Source organism: Euwallacea similis, chromosome 32 (assembly GCF_039881205.1).
Source record: "Euwallacea similis isolate ESF13 chromosome 32, ESF131.1, whole genome shotgun sequence".
Classification (NCBI taxonomy): Eukaryota; Metazoa; Arthropoda; class Insecta; order Coleoptera; family Curculionidae; genus Euwallacea; species Euwallacea similis.
Window position 1 is genome coordinate 549242 of NC_089640.1, and position 26460 is coordinate 575701.

At 34.1% G+C, this 26460-nt stretch overlaps 1 protein-coding gene across 2 annotated transcripts in view; it reads left to right on the forward strand.

The window, feature by feature from the left end:
- The window catches only part of LOC136418015 (chaoptin), a 49317-nt gene that overhangs the window by 11441 nt on the left and 11416 nt on the right, over positions 1-26460 (forward strand). Inside the window, exon 2 of one of the 2 annotated variants that reach the window (XM_066403905.1) lies at positions 11615-11788. The exons of the other annotated variant lie outside the window; for it this stretch is intronic. Coding sequence (XP_066260002.1) covers positions 11615-11788 — 174 coding nt within the window. The remainder of the gene's footprint in view (positions 1-11614; positions 11789-26460) is intronic. 2 annotated transcript variants of the gene reach the window in all.

Consider the following 26460-nt stretch of genomic DNA (forward strand, 5'->3'; position numbering starts at 1 on the left):
TGGACCCTCCTCGACTCACTTAGGAGCATAAACAGTCGAATATATTATAAACTAGGAGGCAAAAAGTTTACGCCTCGGGGCCATCCATTTGCGCCTTAAAGTAAACTTGAGGGGCTTTCAGGAAAAAAGTCAATTTCTCTGTGGCAATGAAGGAACCTATTTAGGGTAGTGTTTTCGCATCTCACCTTCCTTTCTGCTTTTATTGCAGGGATAATTGACTCCTCTTTAAAGGGCGTGAAGCTGAGGACACGAGAGGCAATATAACTGTATATATGAACTAAAAAATCCAATTCGCGTCTGAGTTTGAATCATCACTGTATTTTATGACGGGAAATGGCGTAAAATATTGCGCAAAAACTGCAGTGGAAAATTCAAATCGAAAATAGACTAAACTAAACGTTATTTGCATTCGAAATAGGACCTTTCAATAATTCAATAACGGGGGCCATATGTTCCTGGGCTGTTATACGCTGGAACCTATCTGGAACGATACGAATTGATTTATATGTTACGTTAGCTGACATTCTAAATAGTTTCAGCTTACCATCCAGGAAATATATCATTATTTCCCAGTTCTCCAGAACGATTGTTTAAATTTCCACGTTATCAATTTGTTTGCTATTTTTATAATTCAATAAAACGAATTCTAACCACAGTCGTATTCTTTGAGCTTATGAAAACGCATTTAATATTAATCAATAAACCTTTTAATCGATAGAGTATAGCATTTCCTTGAAAAAATACTATATTTAGAGCATAGAAACAATATGAAATGGGCCTAAAATAACGAACTTGTAATAGTAGAATTAATTAAGAGGGCGCTTAATTTCTTGGGAAAATCGTTAACCTCTTTGAGCACCTTTCCCAGAGAGACCATCTAAATATTTCAGTTTAAGGAGATAAGGTATAATTGGGGATCAAATGTAAATAGAGGGTAAAGTTAGAGTGCTCATTACTTGCGCTACTTTTACCATCCAAAGCTTAGAAGCAACAGTTATATTTTTGTCAAATAATATAATGGGAGATCATTAAAAAAAACTCAAATATGGGTTAAAATATCAGAGACATGTCTTGGATGAACTGATCTGTACCCTATAAAAGTAAACGGCTTAATCAACGCTCCTTTTTTAATGATTGGGCGTTATATTTCATCCAGCTATATTGCGCATTTTGGCTCTGTGGTTTAAGACAAATTTGTATCATATTTAAGAATCATAATCCGCTGTCAACATTTTCTCAAAAAGATATCATAATTTCTTGAGAATATGGCGAATATTGACTTCAAATTTTACATATATTACGATCTATAGTTAATCTAAATATCGAAGAAATTAATTATCGCCATACAAAAAAGAAACAAAAATGTCTAGACGCCTAATAAGCCGTCCAGTGGTCCAATATATTGAAAATTTTAAAATATCTTATTAATCGCAAATTTCAATAAGCATTTCATATACAGTTTTATTATTATTTTTTAAGTATTATATTATATTCAGATTAGCTTGAGTAAGTAAATAAAATAATAATGGACAAAACATGGGAAACTTCTAAAATTTTTAGAAATAAATTTGATTCAGCCCTGTGTAACGTTCACGTACACTATGTCTTATTCTTAAAGAAATATTCGTTCAATGTGTGCAGTACAATTTTTTATTATTCTTATTGATATTTTTTGCTGATTTGCGATTTGTACTAGAACAAAACTAAAGAAATTATGGTTTGTATCGATTTTTATTAATTTAAATCTATGTTTTGTGTTGTACGAATTTAGAGCATAACATTGTGAGATGCCTGCCGGAAGATATTTATTTTAAAACTTACCATTAAAAATTGTTAAAACGTTTCAGAACGAAACAAGAAAATAAGACATTGCTAAAAATCTTCCTTTATACCAATCCGTAGTATCCAAAGTATTAAAAAGGTACAGAACACGAGGAAATGTTATTAGTAACAGACGTTGTGGTGGCAGGCCAAGAAAAACGACCAAATACCTAGACAGGCGTATAAAAATGATTGCAGGGATACAACCGAATTTAGTAAGTAATGAGATAGAGCTTGTAAGCAGACGACCAGAAAAAACACCATTGATTTCTCCGAAAAATAGAAAAGCTCGGCTTGCTTTTGCCCAAAACTATTTACAATGCAACCTAGCATTTTAGAAAAGTTTTATTCAATGTCGAGACCAAAATAAATCTTTTTTGATATGATGGGAGAGCATGAGTAAGACGTCCAGTTATAACCGGTATGGCTCCAAATATAATTTACTTACAATAAAGCATGATGGAATTTCTATTCTTTTATGGGGATGCTTTTTGGCCCACAAAATGGGTCCAATTTATTTCATCGAAGGAAAAATGAACAGGTTTATGTACTTAAATATTTTGAAAAATGTAACGGAGCCATTTTGTGAAGACAATCTGTCAGTTAATTGGATATTCCAGCACGATAACGAGATAAAATATAAAGTAAAAATAATTACAAATTGGTTTAGTGAACCAAAAATAGCTGTTTTGGCTTGGCCAGCACAAAATCCAGACTTGAATTCAACTGACAATTTAGAAAATGAATTAAAGGCACAAATTAGGAAACAAAATGTTAGAAATAAGGCAGATTTAAAACGATCTATTCAAAACATGTGGAGTAATATCGATATGTCCAAAATATGTATATACTCGTATTGAATAGATGCCCAGAAAGTGTGCAGAGGTTATTAAGAATGAAGGGTATGCTACGCATTATTAATTTCGTTGATTTTGTTTTATCGCAAGTATTGTTTGTTGTTAGTTGTTCCAGATTTTTTAAAAATTTTATTCAACTTTTTTTTTAAAGAATAATTTACTGTTTTCCTTATAATTCAAACTATAAATATTTAATATAGGTTAACATATTTCTTTTATTAGCCTATGTATATTATTATATATAAAACGACGTTAGTTGAACGGAAATATTAAAAAACAGCAATATTGAAAGTTTCCTTAGTTTTGTCCGTTAGTATAAAGATATAATTAATATGGTTTTGATTTTGATCATCATTTAGTAACATTTTGAACCATTGTAATCGCAACGCATGTTTATCTCTTACCCATTTTTTTTTACTGTAATGACTAATTTTTTCAATATTTAGAGAAACTGTATATATTCTTTAAGTTTTCTCACAAGGAAGGCCAATTTAATGAAGGAATAGATTAATGTCTCCTAGACTGATGGATCATGATGACTGATATACAACCATAGTTATTGGAAGCGTGAATATACAAGGTCCTGACCAGTATGCTGCGCCTATTTGTAACGATTTGAAATCAGTTTTCTATTGGAACTATAGGAGTTTCTACTGGAACAGATTTAATACTTCGATCTTGCAGGACGACGTTTTCTACAGAAGCAAGATGAGTTAAACACTCGTCCAGAAATTCAGAGAAGCTCTTCGTCAAATTGGTATGTTGGGTCCATGAACTCTTAATGATCAATTCCGTGCCAGGCGGTTCCCAATCCCGCTCCAATGTGCGTGAACTATGTCTATGGGTTAGCAAAGTTTTAGTAATTTTAAAAAACTTGGACATGAACGTTTTAGGTCAAAGCTTTTTTAAAAGCAGCCTCTATATGTTAATTATATAAGGGTTGAATAAAGGAAATTCAAACTTTAGGGGAGGTGTTACAATTCGCACCACTCGTAAGACGTTCATGGTGGGCGTTTTCTTCAGCCTAATCCGAAGGAAAATATTTACTTTAAATGAAAGGTGAATCGAAGAAGCAAGGGGGAGAAACCCCGTGCTAAATTAAGTTTGGGTCTTAAGGGTTAAGAAAGTCCCTACACTCGCGCTCCACTATAGAGCAAAGCTTCTTTCCAGCCACAAGTAACAGTAACGCCAAAGGGCACTCGAGCTTGAAATTCAGTGACGGGGTGACTTTTTTATAGGTTTTGCCTTGCCTTTGTCACCCTCGTATAACCACAGCTGCGATGCCTCGAAGCCCCTCACTTGAGTATTTAGTACCACATGACACTGGAATTGCCACGACTTAGTCCTGGAATGCCTGCAAAATAGAGGGAGAAAGGAATGCTTTAAATTGGTATCCAAAAGTCCAATTTCCTTGGGTACAAAAGAAAGAAAAAACAACTCAAACATATTGGAAAATGTGCTTATATGTAATATTTAGATAACTATTAATAGTTTCCCATATGCTCAAGGCATGGGCACGGAAGAAGGTCAAAGTCAAACTGGAGGCAGTTAGTGGTATGTCGATAAGCCGAAGATATTTTCAATATATCATTAGAATACATTCAAGACATCAGGTCTATTAAAGAAGAGTGGGCAATACACTTGGTACCAGTGGAAGCTCTCACAGATCGTTGCAGATTAAAGAGGCATATGCAACTCCTTCGGTAAGAGTGAGGAGTCCTCACACCAGTTGTGGAGCTGGTCTTAGGCACAGGGAGGAACTTCCAGCACTTTGAATAGGATAGGATTCTGCCTTTTGATAAGGGAATCAGCTGTTTGGAGAAAAAGGAGGGTGTCCACATAAAGGGAAAAGGAGTGACTTGGGGAGCACAAAAGGGTCCAAAGGGGCTAATTGCAAGGTTTCGTCACCCTTGTTTTAATATTACTACTACTACTACTACTAGTCCTACTACTACTATTACTATTCCTATTAATGGCCAGTTTTATAAGTAAAACTTAAATTCAAGCCATTTGAGATCTTGGATCAAACTTAGGAACAGTCTCTTTCGATTAACTGATTCTTCAGATTACCTTTCAGATATGTTTTACGTGAAACCACAATAAAGGTACAACAGATAAATTGAATTTATTGAAATTTGAACGTGACTAAAACGATCGAAACTAACTATCGAATATAATCTAAATTGAGAGCCGAAACTAATTCAAGAAAATGTTTTAAAAACTTGAGTACCCCGCCCTTGGAAACTGTGTTTGAAGATCAACTTTAATTTCCAAGGGATTTCCTGAAATCACTTATGTACATACCCAAGTAATCGATTTTTGAAGGATGAGACAAATTTGATACAATTTATGAACCAAAATTGTTTTATGAAAAGATTTCAAATACAGGGTGATTCCAAAGTCGAAGTTATCCTTTCACCAGCGAATAGGGCTTCAAAAGATAAGATTTTTTCCTTCGTTGCTTTTTCGAAATATCAACATCAATGGAGTACAGGGTGTCAACGTTTTATTTAAAAAATTAAAATTACTTATTAAAACTATTTGTATAACAATTTACAGCGGTACGAATTTGCTACTTTGGAAGAATTTCCAATTTTAAATCCTTTTTGATTTTGAACGCATTTAGAAATTATTTCAAAAGTACTCATTTTAAATGATTTTCAAACTTGAAAATTATGTTAGTTCTAAAAGCTTTATTGCCGCTTACACTAAGTAATTTTACATTATTATTATAATTAAAGCGCTCATAAGGAGGTCAGCCAAGAGTTCCCATGTTCTTTTTTTCTTGAATAAAATAATAGAATGGAATGGAATAATAAATATTTACTTTGCCATTCTATGCCAGGAATAGGAACGGTATCTAATAGTATTCATAAAAGGCAAATAAGTCGCTCATTCAGAAAGTCATAAAACCAATTAAAGCGCTTTGTGGAAACAAGGTACATAAGCCACATTTTCATGGAAAAAGCGGAAAATGTTTTACGGGAAGATAAATACGGCATTTTATTATTACAAAATGTAGAATGATCTGCATTTTCATTCTACGTATCTAAACATAACGATAGAAATAATCTAAAAAATTGTTTCTTTCAGTCCAGGATTGGACTAAAGTTACATAAAACCTTAAAAACCTTATGTGGCTTATATACTTTGTTCCGATCCACTGCAAGGCTGTCCTGCGCAGAAGGCTGTTTCCTAACTTCATAAAACTATTATTATCTAACGATCTGTATCGATTAGGCAATTTGTTAAATGACTTCGTACCACGTATGTTTCGTACTTGGCAATTACTTATGAGACCATCGATAGGAGTTTGGCATTTCTGGTAACATAGCTATGTAGGACTGTGATAATTTACACAAATGCCCCATAATACTACATTATAAGAATGGTAACTGTAAACCATTGAATAATAAATTTTAACATGTAGTTGTCCAGATATAATATGCTTCAAGCGCTTTACAGTGAAAAATCCAGAATTTCACTTACCTAGCAACGTGGTCCACACAGTTTCTCTATGATGAGTGCTTATCAAACTACGTACAATCCCAAAAATTTCACAGATTCCGGATTATCTATAGAGTTTATCTGTGCAGCAGGTTCGCCCCTCGCTAATCTAAAATTGATTATTAACAGTGAAAGTAAGAACATTTTTATTACACATTCGTTGAAACACGTGCACCTTTCGGTATATGTAGATACATCATTCATTGATTTTGGTATTTAATACGTCCCCAGTTCGTGCTGACACGATGGTAGAATTATCATCAGCGTGTATAACGACACTATCGTCCGAAATATGAAATTGAAATGAAATTGGAAAAAAAATGAATTTAAAATCAACAGGGACCTCGGATTGATCCCTGTGACATACGAAATTTTTCATGTGCTATACTATAAAATATGCCACCAATTTCTATATCTACATCTATGTAGACAGTCAAAAACCCTAGATTGTTCGGAAAAAGAGGCCAATCACAAATTGTTTGGTCCAAATTTGAAGCGTGTACGTGGTTGGGTCGATTCACCCCTTTCGATACGATAACCGTGAACTACGTAAATCGTGGACTGGATTGATCGATTATGAAGGACCACCCTGAGTTCGCAGTCTCAGAGACACTGTTTTCGCGTATAAAAGAAACTAAACCTTCTTAACTTAACAAAGGTTTATTGGTAACATTAACAACTATACAATATCGAGAAACACGTTATTTAAAATATGTTGACGAGAAGAATCTAGCGCGTACGAGTTCGTGATGAAGTAGTGAGAAAAGAGAGCTTCTTCAGTTTCGCACCCTTCTTAAGTATTGATACGGAGGTGTAACACCCATAGACGTACTCCCGATAAAGCCCCATTAGCGGCTTCTAGGCTACCTTGTCGCGTCAAAGCGTAGCACTTAGAGGCATGGTCGCTAGGCTTTTATTGGAGCCCATCCATTGTATTCGTTTGGCGGTACCTTTGATTTAGATTCGCAATGTTGGTCCGACAAAGACTAGTGCTGGAAATCCCAATCATAAAGTAACTTCCCTCAGCCGAAGATGGGTGTTAAGCGCTGGGAATTCCAACAGTATTACCCAATGGCTAAGGTTGTCCATGGGCGTAACATCAGTTTCTTAAACTCACTTTGAACATTTAAACTAATAAATAACATAACCATAATCCATGATATAGTAATACGTCGCGAGCCCTAACACAAATTCTCTCCCTCCCCAACCATCCGTTTGTGATGACTAGGGACTTAGTAGCTGCCCCCTCTGCCGATATCCCCCTTGCTAAACCAAGCTGCTTATCGGAAAATATCTTTCCTCTACTCACAAAGTTGACTATTCCAGTAACAAAAACACGAGTGGAGAAATTAAACGGTATTCGACAGTTACTGCTCTATCTGATGATATGTAGTCAGGTGGCAGATAATAGTGGATCATCTTTTTCATATGCAAGTAACACCTCCTCAACTCTCATTTAACAGATTTTGAGGAATTTAAGATTCCAAAACTTCAAATTGGGATCGATTTTATAAAGATTCAAAACCTACAAGTGACACTTTTGTAGGGTTTTTAGATCACAATTATCGGTTGACAAAATTTCAAGGGGATTGAGCCAGAATAGCTTAAATTTGCTAATTTTAAAGAATTCGGGATCTCAAAAGTTTTGAACACATTTGACGCTAAAAGTATCACACTTTTTCGGGTCAAAAATTTCGGCAGTTTTGGAGGTTTCATCGACTGAAAACTGACAGTTGTTGGGGAAGACCTTATCATAAAGTAATATGTGATTTTTGAAGAGTTCGAAAACCTTAAGTTTCAAATTTTTTAGAGTTTTTTTAAATGGAATAGTGCTACTTTTCGATTTTTTTAAATATAAAAATTGTCAGTTTTTGTTCAATGTTCAAAAATTGTTCAGTTTTCGTACAACTATGTTGTAGTTTTTTAAAATTATTATTTGCACATGCGGAACTGTGCGATTTTGCAAATCGAATGTGACGTTTTTGAGACTTTACGCTTCCTTTGTGATTTCAACATTTAAACATTTAAACGTTGAAAAATCAAAATTAATTTTTGGATGCGTTTTCAAGTCAAATTAGAAAGTTAATAGGGAGGACAGTTGAGGCGAATTCAACGGGAATTAACCACAACACTCCAACGTTGAATTACTCTTAAGGAATGCGATACCTCAATATTAACTTACTTTTACTATTGAAAATTTGAAGGAGATGATGCACATAATAAATAAGGAAGATATTTTTTGTCGAAACTGAGCTATTTCTTACGATATGTAATTCCTCCCCTTCCGTTAGGGCCAAACGTTGCTGAATTATTAAAATCGCCAGAGGAGGGTGTAAAGTTCGAGGCATTATACGATAAAAATCGATGGACTACTTTTGGTCATATAAAGCAAATTTGCGACTATTATTAGATCATTTTCGTGTTATAGGTGCAATGTACCTCTGGGGGTTCTAATATAAAAAAAATTGGTTTTTGAGGTTCAAAGAACACAAAATGTAAAAAAAGTGGATTTGGATGATTTTATCAATCACTATTAATCTGAACTATTAAAATGTTGTTCTCGAGTTAAAAATATGGAACAAAAATAAGGATTTAGGGATTTTCCGTCTCAGACCAATTCGGGAATATCTGTTTCAATTTAGAAGCTCAAAAGCATTAGAATAAATGAGCATTTTCAGAGGCGAAATAGAGCTGGAAGATCCATGTGCATTATAAGCTAAATCCAGGATTTGAACATGTTGGTAGTTAGACCTTCAAAAGGGAATATATTTATAGGGCAAATGCAGGATTAAGATAATCCAAGTTTGTTGATTTTCCATTTCTGCAGTGGTTATAATATTTTAATTTATATTTCTATTGATTTTAGAAGAACTTGAGCAATATATTTACACACTAATTCACGTTTATGTGTTCTTACTGTCTTTCATACAGTTTTCCGCAGGGATTACGTGGCTCTAATGTAAAGCCCGAAAAGGTAAATCTGCTGAAAGATGCTGATAGTTATATACCTTTCACACTGAATATACAGGCCGTCTCATAAAAAACGGGCGAAGCTGGAACTCATTTATTTATGAACGGATTTTGGTGAACTGAAAACGAAATTAAATGATATTGTTCAGACTACTAAATAACGTTAAAGTTTTTTTTAACTCAACTTCTACTTCAGGTGTCAACTTCAAAATTTTAAATAGAATTTTTTTTAAAATTTGATGATGTACGACAAGTCGACGTTAAAATAATTTTTAACTAAAAAAAATTGAAAAATGATATTTTTTTGAGCATTAATGCATTGTGTTGAATATTACAAATAACTTCGTAATTCGTCTTCTAAACGTTTAAATTTATTACGATTAGATACTTTTTTTATTAGGAAAACCAGTAGAGTAAAGACGTACTGCTTCACCGGAGTTCTTATTGCTTTGGAAAAGTGCTTCAAGCATATCTATAAATTCGCTGTTCATTTTTAAATATTTTCAACTAATATTGATAATTGTCTCTAATAATAACACTAATGACTATTTTTAACGCACCAAAGAAGTAACTCACAATTATTACATTTGCAGCATTACTGCTCACAGAAAATCATGACGAAGAATGATGCGGTTCCAATGGCTAAGGGCGGTTTTATCTTGTCCCTTTTCGCTGGGTCTTAATGGGCTTTACTTGTCCAGCGCCAGGCATCTTTTCACAGAATAATAAAATGAAATAAGATAAGATGAAATGCAGATGACCACAGAATAACACATATGCACTATGACGATACAGATGACTATATTCAAAATTCGAATTTTGCAATTTACACAGTTAAAAATTATTTTAATGTTAACTTGTCATAAATCATCATATCCAGAAAAATACTTTCTATCAAAACATATAAAAAAATACGGAGATATATTTAAAATTCTGAAATGGATGCCTGACGCGCCTGAGTTAAAAAAAATCAACTTTGCCGTTATTTAGTAGTCTGAACAATATCATTTTATTTGGTTTTTAGTTCATCAAAATCCATTCATAAATAATTGAGTTATAGCTTCGCCCGTTTTTATGAAATAGTCGGTATGTTTGTATAGGAAAATGTAGGATGAATATATTTTAAGTTTCTTTTCCATTAATGCCAATAACATAGAAAGTACTGGACAAAGCGAACATTCTACTAAAATTAGTTCTATTTTTAGGCTGGAAGACCTCCGTGTATTAACGTCCCTATGACGTCATTTTGCCATTACTGTGACATGGCAATTTTGAATAATTTGTCATAATAATGTAAAAGGGGTCATGGTAACATCACTTGACTCTGTCAATTGTTCTAACATTTCTGTTTGTATTTCCACTGGCTTTATTAAAATTTTAGGAGTATACAGGGTATTATTTAAGTACGTGGCCAAACTTCAAGGGGTGATTCTTTAAAATTCTAAGACGAAAAGTTTATATGAACATAGGTTCGGTAATGCTTCGTTTTCAAAATACAGGGTGGCAAACTTTTTTTTTTAATCGTTTTTTTGTAAAATTATTTAGCCGATTTTGTTGAAATTTGGCATTTAATTATTATTAAATGTTTTTTTACTAAAAAAATTGCATACCATTTTTGTCTAAATGTAGTTTTAATAAAACATTTTTCTTGTTTGATTTTTGTTAAATTTCCAGCATCACCTGTTTGCACACCCCTAGCAAAAAGAGACAATGTTTAGCTTAAAAGATTTCTATTGTACTACATTAAAAACTGTCGCCAAGTTCCAGCATCATATTAGTTTGCGTCTTCTTGTCATTTAGTAGTTTCTTTTAATATGTAACAATGAAAAAAATGACACCCTGTAGCTTGAAAACTAAGCATTACCGGACCTACATTTAAATAAGCCTTAGAACCGCTCAAAGAATCACCCCTTGAAGTTTGGCCGCATACTTCAATAACACCCTGTATAACACGTCTATTCTTATCCTGTCTTACCCATACCGTCTTTCGCAGGAGTTAATGAGCTCACAACAAGCTCTCAAAGGGAAATCTGCTTGTCTGGTTATACTATACTTATACGTCCTTAATAAGCCTTTTCCCGTAGCTTACTCCCTCAATATGCCTCCCTCTATTTCGACAATTTTCCTGCCAATGGCAAGTACAGAGGCTTATCAGAGAGTCCTCTCATTCGGTATCTCCAATCCCTCAATTTTTTGCGTGTCAGTTCAGATAACATATTGAGTCAACCAAACTAGTCGATTATTCTCACGGCTCTGTTGGATGCAGGACATCAATCACGAGATTTATCTTTCTGGCATCATGAGGGTATTGGAACATTGGCTATTTTGTTATCAGGTCGACCAGAAGAATCCAGTTTCGATGCTACAGCTTTGTCAACAAGACAAAAGATCCGTTTTATTGTTTCACTTTTGCAAGGGACTAATTATTTAATTGGGCTAATGCTGTGCTTTTGTTTCAGGGACAATATGGCTGACTTGGTGCTTGGCCCTGCTGAGGACAGTGACGTGCGATGAAACCGAAACCAACAACTGTATTTTCAATTCTATGTGCGCGTGTTCCCCTGACCAAATCAATCCCAACCCTTCTATAGATAGTATTGCGTGCTATTCTGTGCCATTTTATAAATTCCCAGGTACGTATCGGAGTTGCATAATAATAGAGTTGAGGCATAATTTATTTACCCAGTTAATTGGGTAACTACACCTTTCCCAATAACTATAATTACTTGCGGTTTTTACGTGGATCTAAACTATAGGGTGAAATTACGGGTTAAATTTAAAATCAAGTGTCTTGAGAGCCATGATTTGATTTCAATGACTTTTGGAGATTTTGACGACATCCAGGGTGTCCGAATTGCAGTAGCGAAATTTCAGTAAAGAGTTATTTTCTTGTTGTGAGCCGCTGACGGTTTAGCCTCTGAAATATTAATGCCTTGTTGAATTTAAAATGGCGAGTTTATAAGTTTTCCATAGAAAAAGTAAAGCACCACTAAAGCCTTTTTGCATTTGCAGTGGCGTAGACGCATTTTGATAATTTCACGTATCTCACATTTATTTTCTTTCCCAACGTTTTTATCCGTCTGCCCCTTGTGCGAAACGCCACTGGCTAAAATTAGATTCCAGGGATTAATAGAGCAAAATCTGCTCTATTCAGCAATTTAAAGCGAGTGACATAGAACCTGAGTCGCTTTGAGAACGCAATTTTTCAAAACAACTCGTGTGTGAGTCTAAATTATTCAAAAGGTTTTAAAAAGAGTTTTTGTGACATTGTCCTCATGAGAGGAAACCCCACAGGGTCTTAGGAGATTTCAGTAGAAAAATCGTTATTTTGCTTTGCCGTAAAATATACTCGGTCTACTCATTTCACGCGCAGTAGCCTAGTAGGTTCCATTTAAATCATTTTTAATTTCTTGCCTCCTCGTGGAAATATTCTTCTCTTCGATTCACCTTAATCATGTTTTTCACACATTTTCATTGTCTGAGTGCTCCTTTTGTGGCGCGTCACTGATTAACATGAGATCTTAGAGAAAAATAAGACAAAAGCAAATCGTTTTGGTAGTTTAAAATGCAGTGCCGTACTCATTTGGGAGGTACAACTTAACAAAACTAGTTATGTGTGAGTCCAAATTTTGAAAATATAGGAAAAATAAATGTTAGTCTTCGATACAATTTGGTCCATCAAAGTCGCACCACGCATTTGGTTTCTCTACCCTCAAACCACATTGAATCCTTCCATCGGGCCGAACAACATCTAGGTCCATTAAGAAAACGATTTGGATTAACCTAAATCTAAATTTTCAAAACAACTTATTGCCTAGAGATCCACCAGTAAAGTTTTAAAATTAACCTGCCAGGAACAAGTCCTTGTATCGAAAAATGAGTTTTTAAGAAATCTTATTTTGAAAATAAGGCGGAGACGTCTATGGTAACGAGTGAGGCATGTACATAACTTTTACCTATATAACTTTACTCTATGAAAACCTTACATTTTAGAAGAAAGGATTCAATAGTTTTCCAGTGGTTAAAATTCGAAATAAACCTGCCAAAAGTCGTTTTAGAGAAAAACGGGTTTCAAGATATTAAAACTTTTAAAATAATGCAAAGACATCCGTATGTACAAGTACATTTATACAAGTTTTCTTTACTTAATCTCATAAAATTCTAGAAGAAACCATTTATCTAATGGTAAATTTTGAAAGTAGACGTACCAAAAGTAGGTCTTTCCATAAGAGATAAATGAATTGCAGATAAATTTTCACGCAAATAGTTCGAATACCTGGCAAAATTCTTCTTTGCAAAATTTCTAAATTAAACCACTTATTCAAACTTCGACCAGTAACACACCCCAAAAGTTTGAGGTGGCTAAAGGAGACCGAACCCACGATAAAATTCTAATATTTCCCCATTTCTCACCTCATCAGGCATCTATTTGAATTTCTCGACTAGACAAGTACTAATTTAAATATAATACTTACGTAATCGTCGGGATGGCAAATGTGCTTCTCAAATATGTCTTAATGTCAACTTAATATCAATTATTTAAAATTCTGGACTAAAAATCGGATTTAAAATCATTATCAAATATTATCACCATGCTTTTTCACTCTCTTCACTCTATTGCTAAATACAGGTTGAGGAACGCCTGTGTATTTGAAATATTTAATATCTCTTTACATCCACGTTTCGGAAAATGTCCTTCTAATAAGTTTACACAAACTTTTATGGAAGAATTAGAAACTTTAACTTAAAATTGAAAAATCTTCCCTCAAGACTCCTCATTCACTCAAATATTCCTCTTTGGGCGAAGCCGAAGCAGATGCATTCACCAAAATTATACTTCGATCAGTAGGGAATCACAAAAGTATTTGGACGCCTTATAAGACGTTGGTTCTGACATAATAACGCTCAGTAATTTTTTCCAGCTAGTCTTATTGCAAAATAAAATGAACCTCACCAAGGCATGCGTACTTCAAAATAAATAAAAAATAAATCCCCAGTATTATAAAACAAAAAATAATTAATAAAAAAAATTGTTGACTCTCCTTTAGCTTCAATAACTGCCATTAGTCTTCTTGGTATGGAAAAGACAAAATTTTCCGTGTAACTAGGGGATATAAAATCCCGAGCTATTTGCAGAGCTCTTTTTAGACTCTCTTTATCCTTAATTGTGCTTTTAATAACAGGAACTCTAATTTTCCGTTTAATGCTTCCCATAAATATTCAATTGAGCTTAGATCAGGGGATTGCGGTAGATGATCTTAGATATAGGTACGTTATACAACAGCCGCATCTTCACATTTCGCGCCGTATGTTTTGGATCATTATCCTATTGAAAGATCCAGTCATTGTTCAATTGTAAAACTTAAATAGATTGTTATAAATTATTGCGTAAAATATCTAAATAAACTTTGTGATCCATTCTACCATTAAAAAAATATGTAATTTTCCCACACCAGATGCTAATATTGCAGCTCAAACCATGACACCTCCACTGTGTTCGTGTTTTACGATCGGTAGCAAATTTTTTTCTTTGAATTTTTGTGTATTTTTTTTCTTCAAACTTTTTTTTTCTTATTTGACCCAAAAATGTTAGATTTGCTTTTATTTGTGAATAGCACTTTTTTCAAAAATTTCTCACTCTCATTTTGATATTTTTTTGTAAATTCTAAACGTTTTTGATGATTTTGTGTAAAAATGAATGCTTCACGGCATGGAGTTATGACACTGAGAGTGTAAAATTCTTCTAATGTTCTCAGGTTGACCACTTTTTGGGGTGTCTAACGCAACTCGAGTGGCCACTACAGGTGCCCTTGTTCTTGGCTTGGTTGTTTTTCACTTTATTGACAAAGCTTCTTATTTCCCGCGGATTTAATATTTTTTGGACGGCCCATTCTTTTTTTATTTGAAACACTGCCTGTTTGTTCATTTTTTTTTATAATTGATTAAACAGTTGAACGACATTTTCCAACAATGGATGCAATTTTACTATAACTTTTTCATTCCTTGCGCAATTTTATCATCAAATATTTTAAATCAGAGGAAAATTCTTTACTTTTGCGCCCCACTTTAAGAACCGTACTATGAATTTAAATCGTTTCAATGGTAAACATTGGAATAAACATTGTTCTTAAAGATGTAATAAAGAAATTGTTTGAATCCTTTTTTTGTATTATTTTTGCCAAAATGTATTTGAATCCAAGGTGTATAAATACTTTTATGAGACTCATTTTAAATATTTTATTTTATAAAAAATAAATGAATGTATATATTTTTTTAATTTTATAGAAAGTTTTTGTTTCACACGCTGTGCAATAAGACCAGTTGAAAAAAAAATTACTGAGCGTTATTATGTCAGAACCAACTTTTTATAGGGTGTAGAAATACTTTTGTAATTCACTGTACCTCCGCAATGAATTGGCCCTACAAAAACCAACGACTCTTTGTTCTGATTCTTCTGACCTCCGATGGACGCATTGCGGTCTTGCACAGAAATCTCGCCTCTGTGTGCGCGCTTCCTCCACACCTTTCCTAGTGAAACATCTGAAAATAAAAACAGCCAAAAGTGCAGCTTGCATAGAACATAGAGATGCAAATAGAGTTCTGTCCTCCAGCACCTCCGCGTCGGTCCTCTAATGCCGAGGGCAGTAGTCCGATGCACGCAATGTTTTATGGGGTTGCTCTAAACCCTACAGTATTGCAATAATTAGTATATGTGTTCACGGGTTGTTTGGTCCTCCTCCATATAGTAACTAGTGGCTTCTTGTAGCAATTTATTCGAGAAAATGCGGCTTATAGCCCCCGCTTCAACTCCTAACCGTAAAACTCCCAAACTCGTTCACGCTCCATAAGACTCAATTGGTAATTGGACCATCTTCGCGCTTCCCGACGCATACCAGTGTGAATCTGAAAAGAAGGTTACAAAATAAAAATTACATGACTTGCAAATGGCTGATATGAGGTTTAGTAATGTTTTCTGAATATGTGCGAATGACTGCTTTTGGAATTTTTTTCATTTTCAGCATTTGACTCAGCATTTAATTGGCTGGAGTCTATGTATCTATAAACGCTCACTTAGCAAAAATGAATCTTGTCGAGTCGTGGGTTTATTAGCCAGAAATTCTGATTTTTGGTGTACGACTAAGTGACTAATGACTCTCTTAAGGTCTCTGGATCAATGGCTTTGCAGCTCATGCCCATTAGTTTTATAAGGAAATTTAAAGCGTTCCCTTTCTGAAAACGAAGGCATGCTCAAACGAAAATAAACACACAAAAGCAGCAACAACTTACTTAACAGTCGCAAGTTTAGAAGCCAACATTGGCAATACCAGTTTATTGGAATCTTTAAACATGTATCTTAAGTTTCCAGTGGTTTGACAAATTATCTTTCGAAGTAAACGCGCTCTTGCCCACTGTGCTGAGAATTATTCCCTGTTGCTTGCTAAGGAATATTTAGATATTGACTATTGTACCGCAGCTTTTAGGAACTTTTGGGATAAATCCAATGATGATAAATGGGATATTATTTCGTTACAATTCTGAATGAATAAGTTAAAAATTGTTGTAACTTCCAAAAGAGAAGATGTTCAGTAGACGGCGTGCAATCTCATTACTCGCAAGATCGTGTAACACGTTTCCAACGTCATTAAGTAAATTTGAAACTTCAATCATTCATATCATTAGTATCGCTCAAAAGTAATAAATAACGCGAAACCAGAAAATCACCTTTAGCGCTTGCGCTATTAGAGATATTACGAAAATTGCAAGATAGCCTGGAGATATTAGGTCTATTAACATATCCATCAGCAAAAATTGAAAACATTTTTTTTATGATATTTTGTGTGATGACACGAAAATGTACATTTGAAAAAAGTTCTCCTCGAAACCGTGCATTATCACATGTATGCAGGGTGTTCCAAATTGCATTGACAAAACTTCGATCGCACGCTCTCGTTATCGAATTAATTGCATGAAAATTTATCTGAAATCTATTTTTTAATAATGAAAGGCAATTGAAAGGATTTTCATGTTTATTGACCTATCCAAGGAAAATAACCAACACCTGGTGATTTTTCTTTTGTCCCTTACATCACGATTCATGTAAACAAACATTAAATATCCATAAGGAGAAGTTTTCCAAAATATCATTTTACTAATGAACAAGAAATGTTACCGGAGTAAACACGACGAAAGGATGAATTAACGCGATACCCTGTTACTTTCGAGGGGGTTAATGTGCCCTTCCCTAGGGCTTTGTAGTTGTCTGTTTCCTGCAAAAAAATCACATCTTCAGGTAATTTATTCTGGTCCTCAACCGATTCAAATAGAAAGCTTTGCATTGCTGGAAACTCCGGGAGTTATCGTGGCAGAAATCTGTGTCTGCCCTAAATTATGTATCGTATCACGTCTCCGCATTTACAGGATACAAATCGATACCCGGACCGAGTCGTTCTCTATTTGCATGTTGACGTGGGCCAATTTACATTGAAGGTTCTTAGCTGTAAGCGTGCTTTTTCCGACTTTTTCCGAATTAAAGTGAAAGCTCTAAAGAAACGTCCAATCCATTTCCATTCCGATCCGTAAATCATGGTTTTACGAGCCCTTCGAACCGTTTGACTTGTCCGTTTATAAGAGGTTTTGATTGGCGATGTGGTTATTTAGTTTGCCTGCGGAATTCTGAAAAGGGGATTTTAAACGCCAATTCAAGAAAATTAATTTCTTCGATAATGTGGCAAAAACGCTGGCCAGTTTTTATGTTTTTAATCTAATTTGGAAGTGCATTTCTCAACTCGTAATACAGGCAGAAGAGCTTTTATAACTTATATTACTCCAAAATCGGCACTAGAAACTCCTAGAAAGTTACCCACTTGAAACTTCACTTAAGATCAGTTTCAGGTTTCAGTTCGTCAAAAGCCTTAAAAATATATAGGTCTTTTGAGGTCTGTCTAAAATAGTATAAATAACGATTTTAAGGCCACTTTAGGTACGTGAAAAAACTCGACAATTTAGGAATCGATTTTGCTTTTTTCGGCCTCCAGAAAATTTAGGTATTCCAGGGGCAACTCCTCTCAGTCAACGGCGCTGAAAATGATTTTAAGATCAATTAACGATATTTGAAAATATTGTTCCAAGGCCATTTCAGAATGCGCGAAGAAGGGAACCTTCAATCAGTACTAGAGCGAAAACTTGCGCACATTGATTTGCATCGCTCGTAATTTTCAGAATTTTAAGTCAACATTGGCAACACTGATTTATTGCATGCTTCAAAACGTGCATTGGGAAATAATAACTGGACGTAAAGCACTGTTGCCGATTCAATGGAGAATTATTTGCTGTTATTTAATCAGGCGTATTCAATAGAAAATTAATTAAATTCTGGTCGATAACAACTTTTGGATTATAGTTTTCACTGGCCTAGAGGAATTTGCAATAACGCTGAATATGATGTTAGCCAACGCGAAAATTCAAAAAATAAGTTAAGGGTGCTTTTTAGCTCTAAACAGGCAAAGAAATATAAGAAGAGTATGCGCGAGTGAATTGATTCGGTTTACTGAGTACTTCCAACAAGTTCAATACAACGCAGTTTTGCATCCTGAACTCACTTGAGTGCGAGGTAATTGAAATGTTTTATGTACAAGAAATTACAGTAGTTGCGAGATGCTGGAAAATTTGCAATCGTATAAAAATTTTCATTCACCATATTGCCAAGAAAATTGCGTAATTTCTTTAGAATATGGCGAACGGCAAGCATCTCACAAATTAGTTTTACAGACATGTTTAAACGAATTTCTACATTTCATTTCGGTAAAAATTTTCCCCCAGGCAGAAGTGACAAATTACTTACTCAATTTCGATGTGCCTATATCGCACTCCCAGGCATTATTCACATTCTGAATTGAATTTTTTTGCTTCAATTCAACATTATTAAACGTTGTTTACTGTACCTGGTGCGTTATTTGAAAAAATGTTATTAGTATTCGTCTAAAATCGAAACAAGCAAATATCCCCACGTTAATAAATAATAATGCTTGCATAGCCTTTCAACGCAATTAAAATATTTCATTATGCCATAATTTGTCCCGTGGCAATTTGCGCTTGCTATGAGAGCAACAGCTGCAAATTGATAAAAATACAAACCAATCATCATCATTTGGTGTAATTATTATTAGGTTGGCATTGTAATAATTATTGTTATTGGGATCACACATATTAGGAGTGTTTATATTTGTAGCCTTCAAAGCAAATCAAAACTCTGGCAACAAGTTAATTTAATAATTTCGTTAACAAACCAATTTTCTGTGGACGGCGAGATATGTTTGGGGGTCAATTTTACACCGGGAATTAGCAGTCTTTGCGAGGATTTTCTTTGGCCATATTCAGTTTTGGTCTTCTTTGTTCCATTGAGAAACTGAGCACTAAAGCCGGCCAGACACGTCCGGGCTATTTCCCAGTTATTTCGACCATATAAACAGGCATTAGATAAGTCGGGCCCCGGCCAAATATTATACCCGGAGTATAATAACCACTTCGAGGTTGAAAAGCATAAGCGGATTATGTGTTTTGTATTCGGGAGCCATTGAATTAAATCGGAGAAAAGTCAAAAATATAAACAACGTCTGGGAAAGGCTTTCCACAATAAATGGCCGAACAATACGGACAAGGTAGATCCGGGCCCCCGCCACAAAACAAGGTTATGGATAGTCCGGGCTAGAGATAGGATCAGATACATTACCGTGGCTTGTTTGCGGTTTGAGAGGGGCTAAAGCATCTTTTGGCCTCGCGATAAAGGGGCCGCGATCGATGCGAATTAATTTCTATGGGGATTCTTTGATGTCGAGATTGCCTGATTAGTCGGGAGAATTGAGGCTCCGCTATAGATGGCCTTTTTAGTATTCCTTTCAGTTTGTTGGTTTATCTTGGAGATTTAAACAAATGACAAACAATTTACGGGTGCTCAATTTGGGGGGAGTTTTGACAATGATGGCCAAGGATTGAATCAAAAGAGGAGCATGAGATTACTGAAGTCGCTAGCAAGACGTGATAAAATTGGATTCACTATTTTTATCTGCTTTAAGAAACGAGTTTCTTTATTATGCCAAGTCTCTCCATTAACCTGGTAATTTAAAAATTGCATTGCGCAATTAAATGCCCATTAAGAACGATTCGCAGGAAACGTAAAACTTGGTAATGATTTACTTGAAAAAAATTCAAGCATTGCCATCGGAATATCTGGAAGGACGTTTCCATTAAAAGTTTCCAGTAAACAGTTTATTCAATTAATAAATCTACACGTACATGATCGTAAGTTTATTTAAACTACCATTATTTGTTTGCCAACAAAATTCCAATAATAAGAATCACGAATTGTTGATGGTTGCAAATCCTTTAGAACACCGTAAACCAATCAAACGGACATCTGAAACTCTGCATTGGAGATGGAAAACTCCCCTAGGACCTTCTTTCACATCCTATTCAAATACAACTTTTCAGTGTATTTCTGTGTCATTTTGGAAACTCTCTTCTCTCGAGGTTCGTTTCTAGCAGTAATAAAACTGAATTATGCATTATCCGTAAAAGAAAGTTGTTGTTGCTTCGCACGAAGCTCTCTTCGTTGCCTCACTCCCGATCTTGCAATGCCCTCTTGGTGGGGAAAAACTGCTTCCTTAATCTAGTTTACCGCAAAGATCTAAACTATTTATACCTTGGCAAATAATCCTACACACACGGTTATGGAAACTTAAAACAATACCCCCATCCCGGAGCTTTGTGTAGACCGCCAGTTTAGACAAACTTCTTAAAACTTCTGTTTACGTATGGAATTGTCTTGCTCGCTCACTTATCTGCTGGTTTCGAATTATTTCGTACAACTTCTTCTAAAGGAGTATGCAAATTAGTTCCTTTACCGGCTAAAAGTTTGGAATATAATATTGTTCCATTACATTAAATAAAGAGATTTGAGGCAAGTTTTGCCCGGAATAATAAATCCCCGGTTTAGAACGAATGTAAAGTATCTGCATAAGCGGGCTTTGAGTTAAGTTTTATTCGAGTTTCAGCGTTTTATTAGTACAAGTTTCGAATAGTATGAAGCACAAAATAACGCGAGATAAAAATTCAAACTTTGGTGACTCTCTGATATCTTTAATCACTGTCGTCCTCAGCAGCGACAGACTCCAGTGTAACTTAGTTTCATTAAACTAAAGTTTCGCTAAACTTCCTTAACTTAATAATACACATTTCCCGATATTTTGTATATTACATAGAAGTTTTGTTAAATTAGATTTAAGAATTCGCGTCCCGGTTCACTTTAAAATTCCCCGAGCAAATAAAAGCAAACTTTGGGATTCTGAACGAGATGTCCTAATCAATCTTATTTTACAATCTGGACAAATCTGTTCCAATTTGTCTCCTCGTAACGTAGTTTACTAGGTTTTGTTCGCTGCAGCTTGACAGCAAGCGATGCTATCGATCCAGATGTATGTATCTGGAAAGTAATAAAATTTTTATTAGAAAAATCTATGTTCGGGATTTTATATCCTCTGCAGCCATTGCTCAAAGATATTTAAATATACTGCCTCTGAACTGGTACTTAGAGCGGCGTTCGTGACCGTTTTTGTTTATACGCTTTTACACTAATAAAGGGAAACTCATTACAAAATAAGCATGCAGCTCAACAACGTATAATGGAGAGCCCGAAACCTCCTATTTCTTGTTGAAAGTGGATGACTGGCTATTTTCTGCTAATTGTAGACGTCAACCCTCTGGTAAAACTAAATCAATCTGCATAATCACGAAATGGATAAGATCATTGTTGGGTTTGCTGACGTGCTATTTACATCAATTGCGTTTATATGGGGCCTTCAGATCGATATCGTTTCGAGGGCAACATCTCCTCCGCGATGCTAATTGTTAATTTTCGCCGGAAACAGAATATTTAATTTTCCCTCTCCTTGAGCCAAGCTAAATATTTAATTCCTAATTCCCAGCCATTTAATTTATACGCAAGGAAATGTGGATTTTGTTTAAATTTTAAATGGGTCTTTGAAGTTTGCCTGCCATCTATTTACTTTCATCTCGCTCAGCGAGACATTTCCAGCCTTCAAAACATCCACTTCCAATTTCTTTTATTCCTTATTCTTGGGAATTACATATCTCGCGAATAAGCATTCTTCCAGCCGGAAGGAATTTCATTTCTTTATACAAGTTTACAATACGTGTTTCGGATATGTATTGCGCCCTTAGAATTGGAGGTTTAAAGAGAGGAGTTGTTGGAATTGGTCTATTTGATCATATTGAGTCGATTGTTAAAAATAAAAGATAGAAATATCAGGGCTTTTGAATGTTTAAAGTGGTTCCTAGATCGCAAATAGGAATATTTTATGTTATACGTTATTAAAAGGAATTTGAATTAAAAGGATGCGAAACAGATTTTTTTTTGGAAATACCTTATAATCTCATAACACCCTTCAACTAATCTTATCTACAAAACTAGTAAAGTTGGAAAGTTTTCTTATGGTGCTCCTGAAGCACAAAAGTTATAGGCTCTCGGGAAGTCCATAGTTATCGACTTGATAGAACATAAAGGGAAAATTAGTTTATCGATTACGGAAATCTTATGTCAGCTTTTTTCCAGCTTTAACCCGAAGTTTTCTATTGCAGATTGGTTGTTCAATTCGAAACGTCTGCCGCTTTTCTTAACATCCGTCTAGGCCTAGGTTTTCAAATCTATTTCAAATTTCTGCTTTCTGACTTTCCATAAAAATAATCTCTTTTGTGTCTTTAATGCGCAATTTTTCAAAACCCTGATTAGCCTACAGGTTTAAAGTTACGCTATTTTAAATAACGTTCAACCGCTTTTACCTATCGGCATTAATATATAATATTTTTTCCTTCGTTTTCCTTTCGCTGAATTTTTATTTTTATGTGTTATTTGTCCCTTTTCTCGCGAAGACCTCACTATTTGTCTTCTTTTCTTTCCACTGCCCTCGAATGTTGAGGCTGCAACCGGCAAGATAATTCCCCTTAAACGAAGGATTCAATCAGATAAAAAGAAGTATTTCTCAGAGGAGACTGACACAAGGGATGAGCCTTTTTCTTCTTACGTGAGAAAGAGTGCGCATGAAACCATGGAGATTTTACCTCAGATTTTGAATACTGTTTTCTATGAATAACAATGGCAATATCAGCAACTAAGGCTGCCAAAAACCTGAGTCATGCAATCTAAAGAGGTCTTTTCAGTTCGCCCTGAAAAATATTGAATGTCAATTATCTACTAAAGTAGAAAACACAGATTAGATGTCGATTTAGGAAGAGTAGCTTAGTAGGACCTTATTTTAGAACACGAAAAAGAACCTTTAAAACAATTTTTGGATAAAAGCAAAGAATAAGAAATAATATCTAGTCGATTAATCTAACTATTATATCGGTGTAAGTTTGAGGCAAGGATACAGCGTAAAATTATGTTGCCAGATTTAGCTCTTTTTCCCTAGATTTGAAATCATCCATTCAGCTTACACATGCAGGGTGACAATTTGAAAATTTACAACGGCTATATGTGGGGATCAAAAAATTAATAAAATATCCCTCAAACTAATTTCTATAATGTCGAAGAGGAACCAAAATGATGTATTGTTAATCCATTCTCACTTACCCCCTCATCTCCAGTCATTCTCACTAAATAACAGTAAATGACAACCTCCTACTGGCGATACCTTATCTTAAAGCTCTCAAAAAAGCTCTCAAAAAAACCAACAAAGCTACATTTAATAAAGCAGTTGTCGGTTGATTAAGGAAAATTTAATTGGAATATATTACCATTTAATTAATACATTATCAATTTAATAAATACATTATTTTGGTTTCCCTTCAATATTATGAAAATGAATTCGAGGATTTTTTTGTTATCCAGTTATAACCTCATGAATGTCCCATAGGTTGTCGAAATTCTTATTTTGTAAGTTAAACTAATTTGAACTAAATTAAAACTTAAACAACCTGTTAAAATAATTACACGACTTCGATTAAAATTAATTTACTTCCTATGAAAACTCATTTATTGGATATCTCGTCATAGAGACTAATTTAATACTGGTTTGTTCTTTCAGCAATAACGTGTTTGTTCAAAAGTCAGATACATTATATTTCCATAAAATATCTAATTACATTTTGATTTGTTTGTTAGGCTTTATTATATTTCATCAATTACTGGAAGCAAAAATTGGTTTCATTTTAGTTTTAGCATTAATTAGATTTGACTATATTAATAATTTCTAGTAACTAAATGAGCGCATTTTGGGCTTCACTAGATTCTAAAAACATTTATGACTCTCCTGACATTCTATATAATTAATTAATATAAAATACCGTTTATTATAAAATAATTAATAGAAAATATTGTTTCTCAACTTGAAAAATTCCACAAATAATAAAAGTTTAAAAATTTGCATTTTATCAGAAAAATGCATCTTTTGTTGTATTTTTGTTGAAAAAATTAAAACAAAACAAGGGTTTTCGTCCGAACCCTTCGTAAAGGGTGAACGTTATTCCCAGCTGATTTTAAATGAGAATGGAGTACAATTCCACCGCTTCAACAATTCCTAGTTCCAGGCACAACATTAGTCAACGTGAAGAACATACTTAGAAGAAAAAACACCTGATTATAGAAGTATTTATTATTTTAATAAATTATAACATTTAATTTTTAATTATTAAAATCAATAAAAATTGCCATTTTAATAGAAAGACATTTGGCAAAATCAACAAATTACCTTTTCTTTATATTTTATATAAACGTAACCCTTATTATTCAATCCTGTATTATTATCCCAAAACGAAGATTATAACAAATTCTGTGAGCTTAAAAAATATTATTCAATAAAAAAAATTAATCTTTACTTTTATAGCATTAGTAATTTTTCATTCTCTTTTTCTTCATAATCCCATTTTTAAACCTGAGTTAATACTCCAAAACGAAAATTATGGATAAATCTTTGAGCTACAAAAAGCAACTGACATCAATTGTTTCCAAAGATACTAACTCATTCTTTTTAAAAAGTTAATTCGAGGATTTATTTTTATCTATTTTTTACTTTTTACTTTACTTTGAATATCCCTCTTGCACTTATATTGTGTAACTCCAATTAAGACTCAAGCATGAAAAATATTAAAAAAAGAAATAAAAAATATATACGTGTATATGATTTTAGAGAAATCTTTGAACTTCAAAATGGCATTATAATCTCTGCGTGATTTAACACTAAAAGTGTTTGCAATTTTTATTTTTTGGATCTCCCACTCGCACATCTCTCCCTCTCTCGCCAATGTGCAATCCTTGTTTAAACCTAAAAAATAACATTTTAATAAAATGTTAGAACTTCAAAATGCAGTTAAAGTTACCTACATAGATTATTTACAAAACTAAAAAGAATTTTTTGGAAAACAAAGAGTTTTTTTGTTTTTCTACTTCTTCACATTTCTCGCTCTCTTGTCCCAGTTGAATTAGGAATGTATACTAAAAAACGAGGATTGTAACGCAGTATTTGATCTTCCAAACTGCATTAAAATCACTAACGTAGAATGTCTCCAAATACAGTATTTTTGAAAGAGAGTTAAAGTCAGAGTTTTGATAATCTTCATCATCGGATCTCTCAAAAACGCAAATCATAGATAAATTGGTTTTCGAAACCGCATTTACACAAATTAAAATCTTTGATGTAAATTACCTTTAAGGACAAAAAATAACTTTTAAAATCAGTCAAGCAGTTAAAAAAGTATTTTTTAATGTTTTTTCTTCTTGTTCGTTACTGTTTAATCCTGAATTAATTCTTTAAAACGAATATTATTGAGGGCTTTTCAGGCTTAAAAATAAATTAAAACCATTGCCGTAGATTGGGAATTAAGTGGGTAGATTGGAATGTGACTTAAGATATAAGACACTCAAACGAAGATGCGTTACAGAACCATGGAACAAATTTATTTACAATTCGGGCAGTGATTTTTGGAAACAATGCTCAAACAAGTATCCATTTATCTTTTAAAGTTCATTTTTTAAAGAAGAAAAAATACACCGTGTATACCTAAAGTTAGATAGAACGTTCACGTCTATTTTTTCAAACGGAAAGCCCTATTTTTATGTCATATTTGGAGTCTACGTGAAATTCTAGACACATATCACTGTTCTTCCAAAGTGCACTGAGAAGTCACGTATTAGGGACGTTTTTGTTTCGAAATAACATGACACCCACCAAGCAATGGAGCAAAATGGATGGCATTATCCACATCTGATATAAACCAGTTTTTACTGTTTTGATGT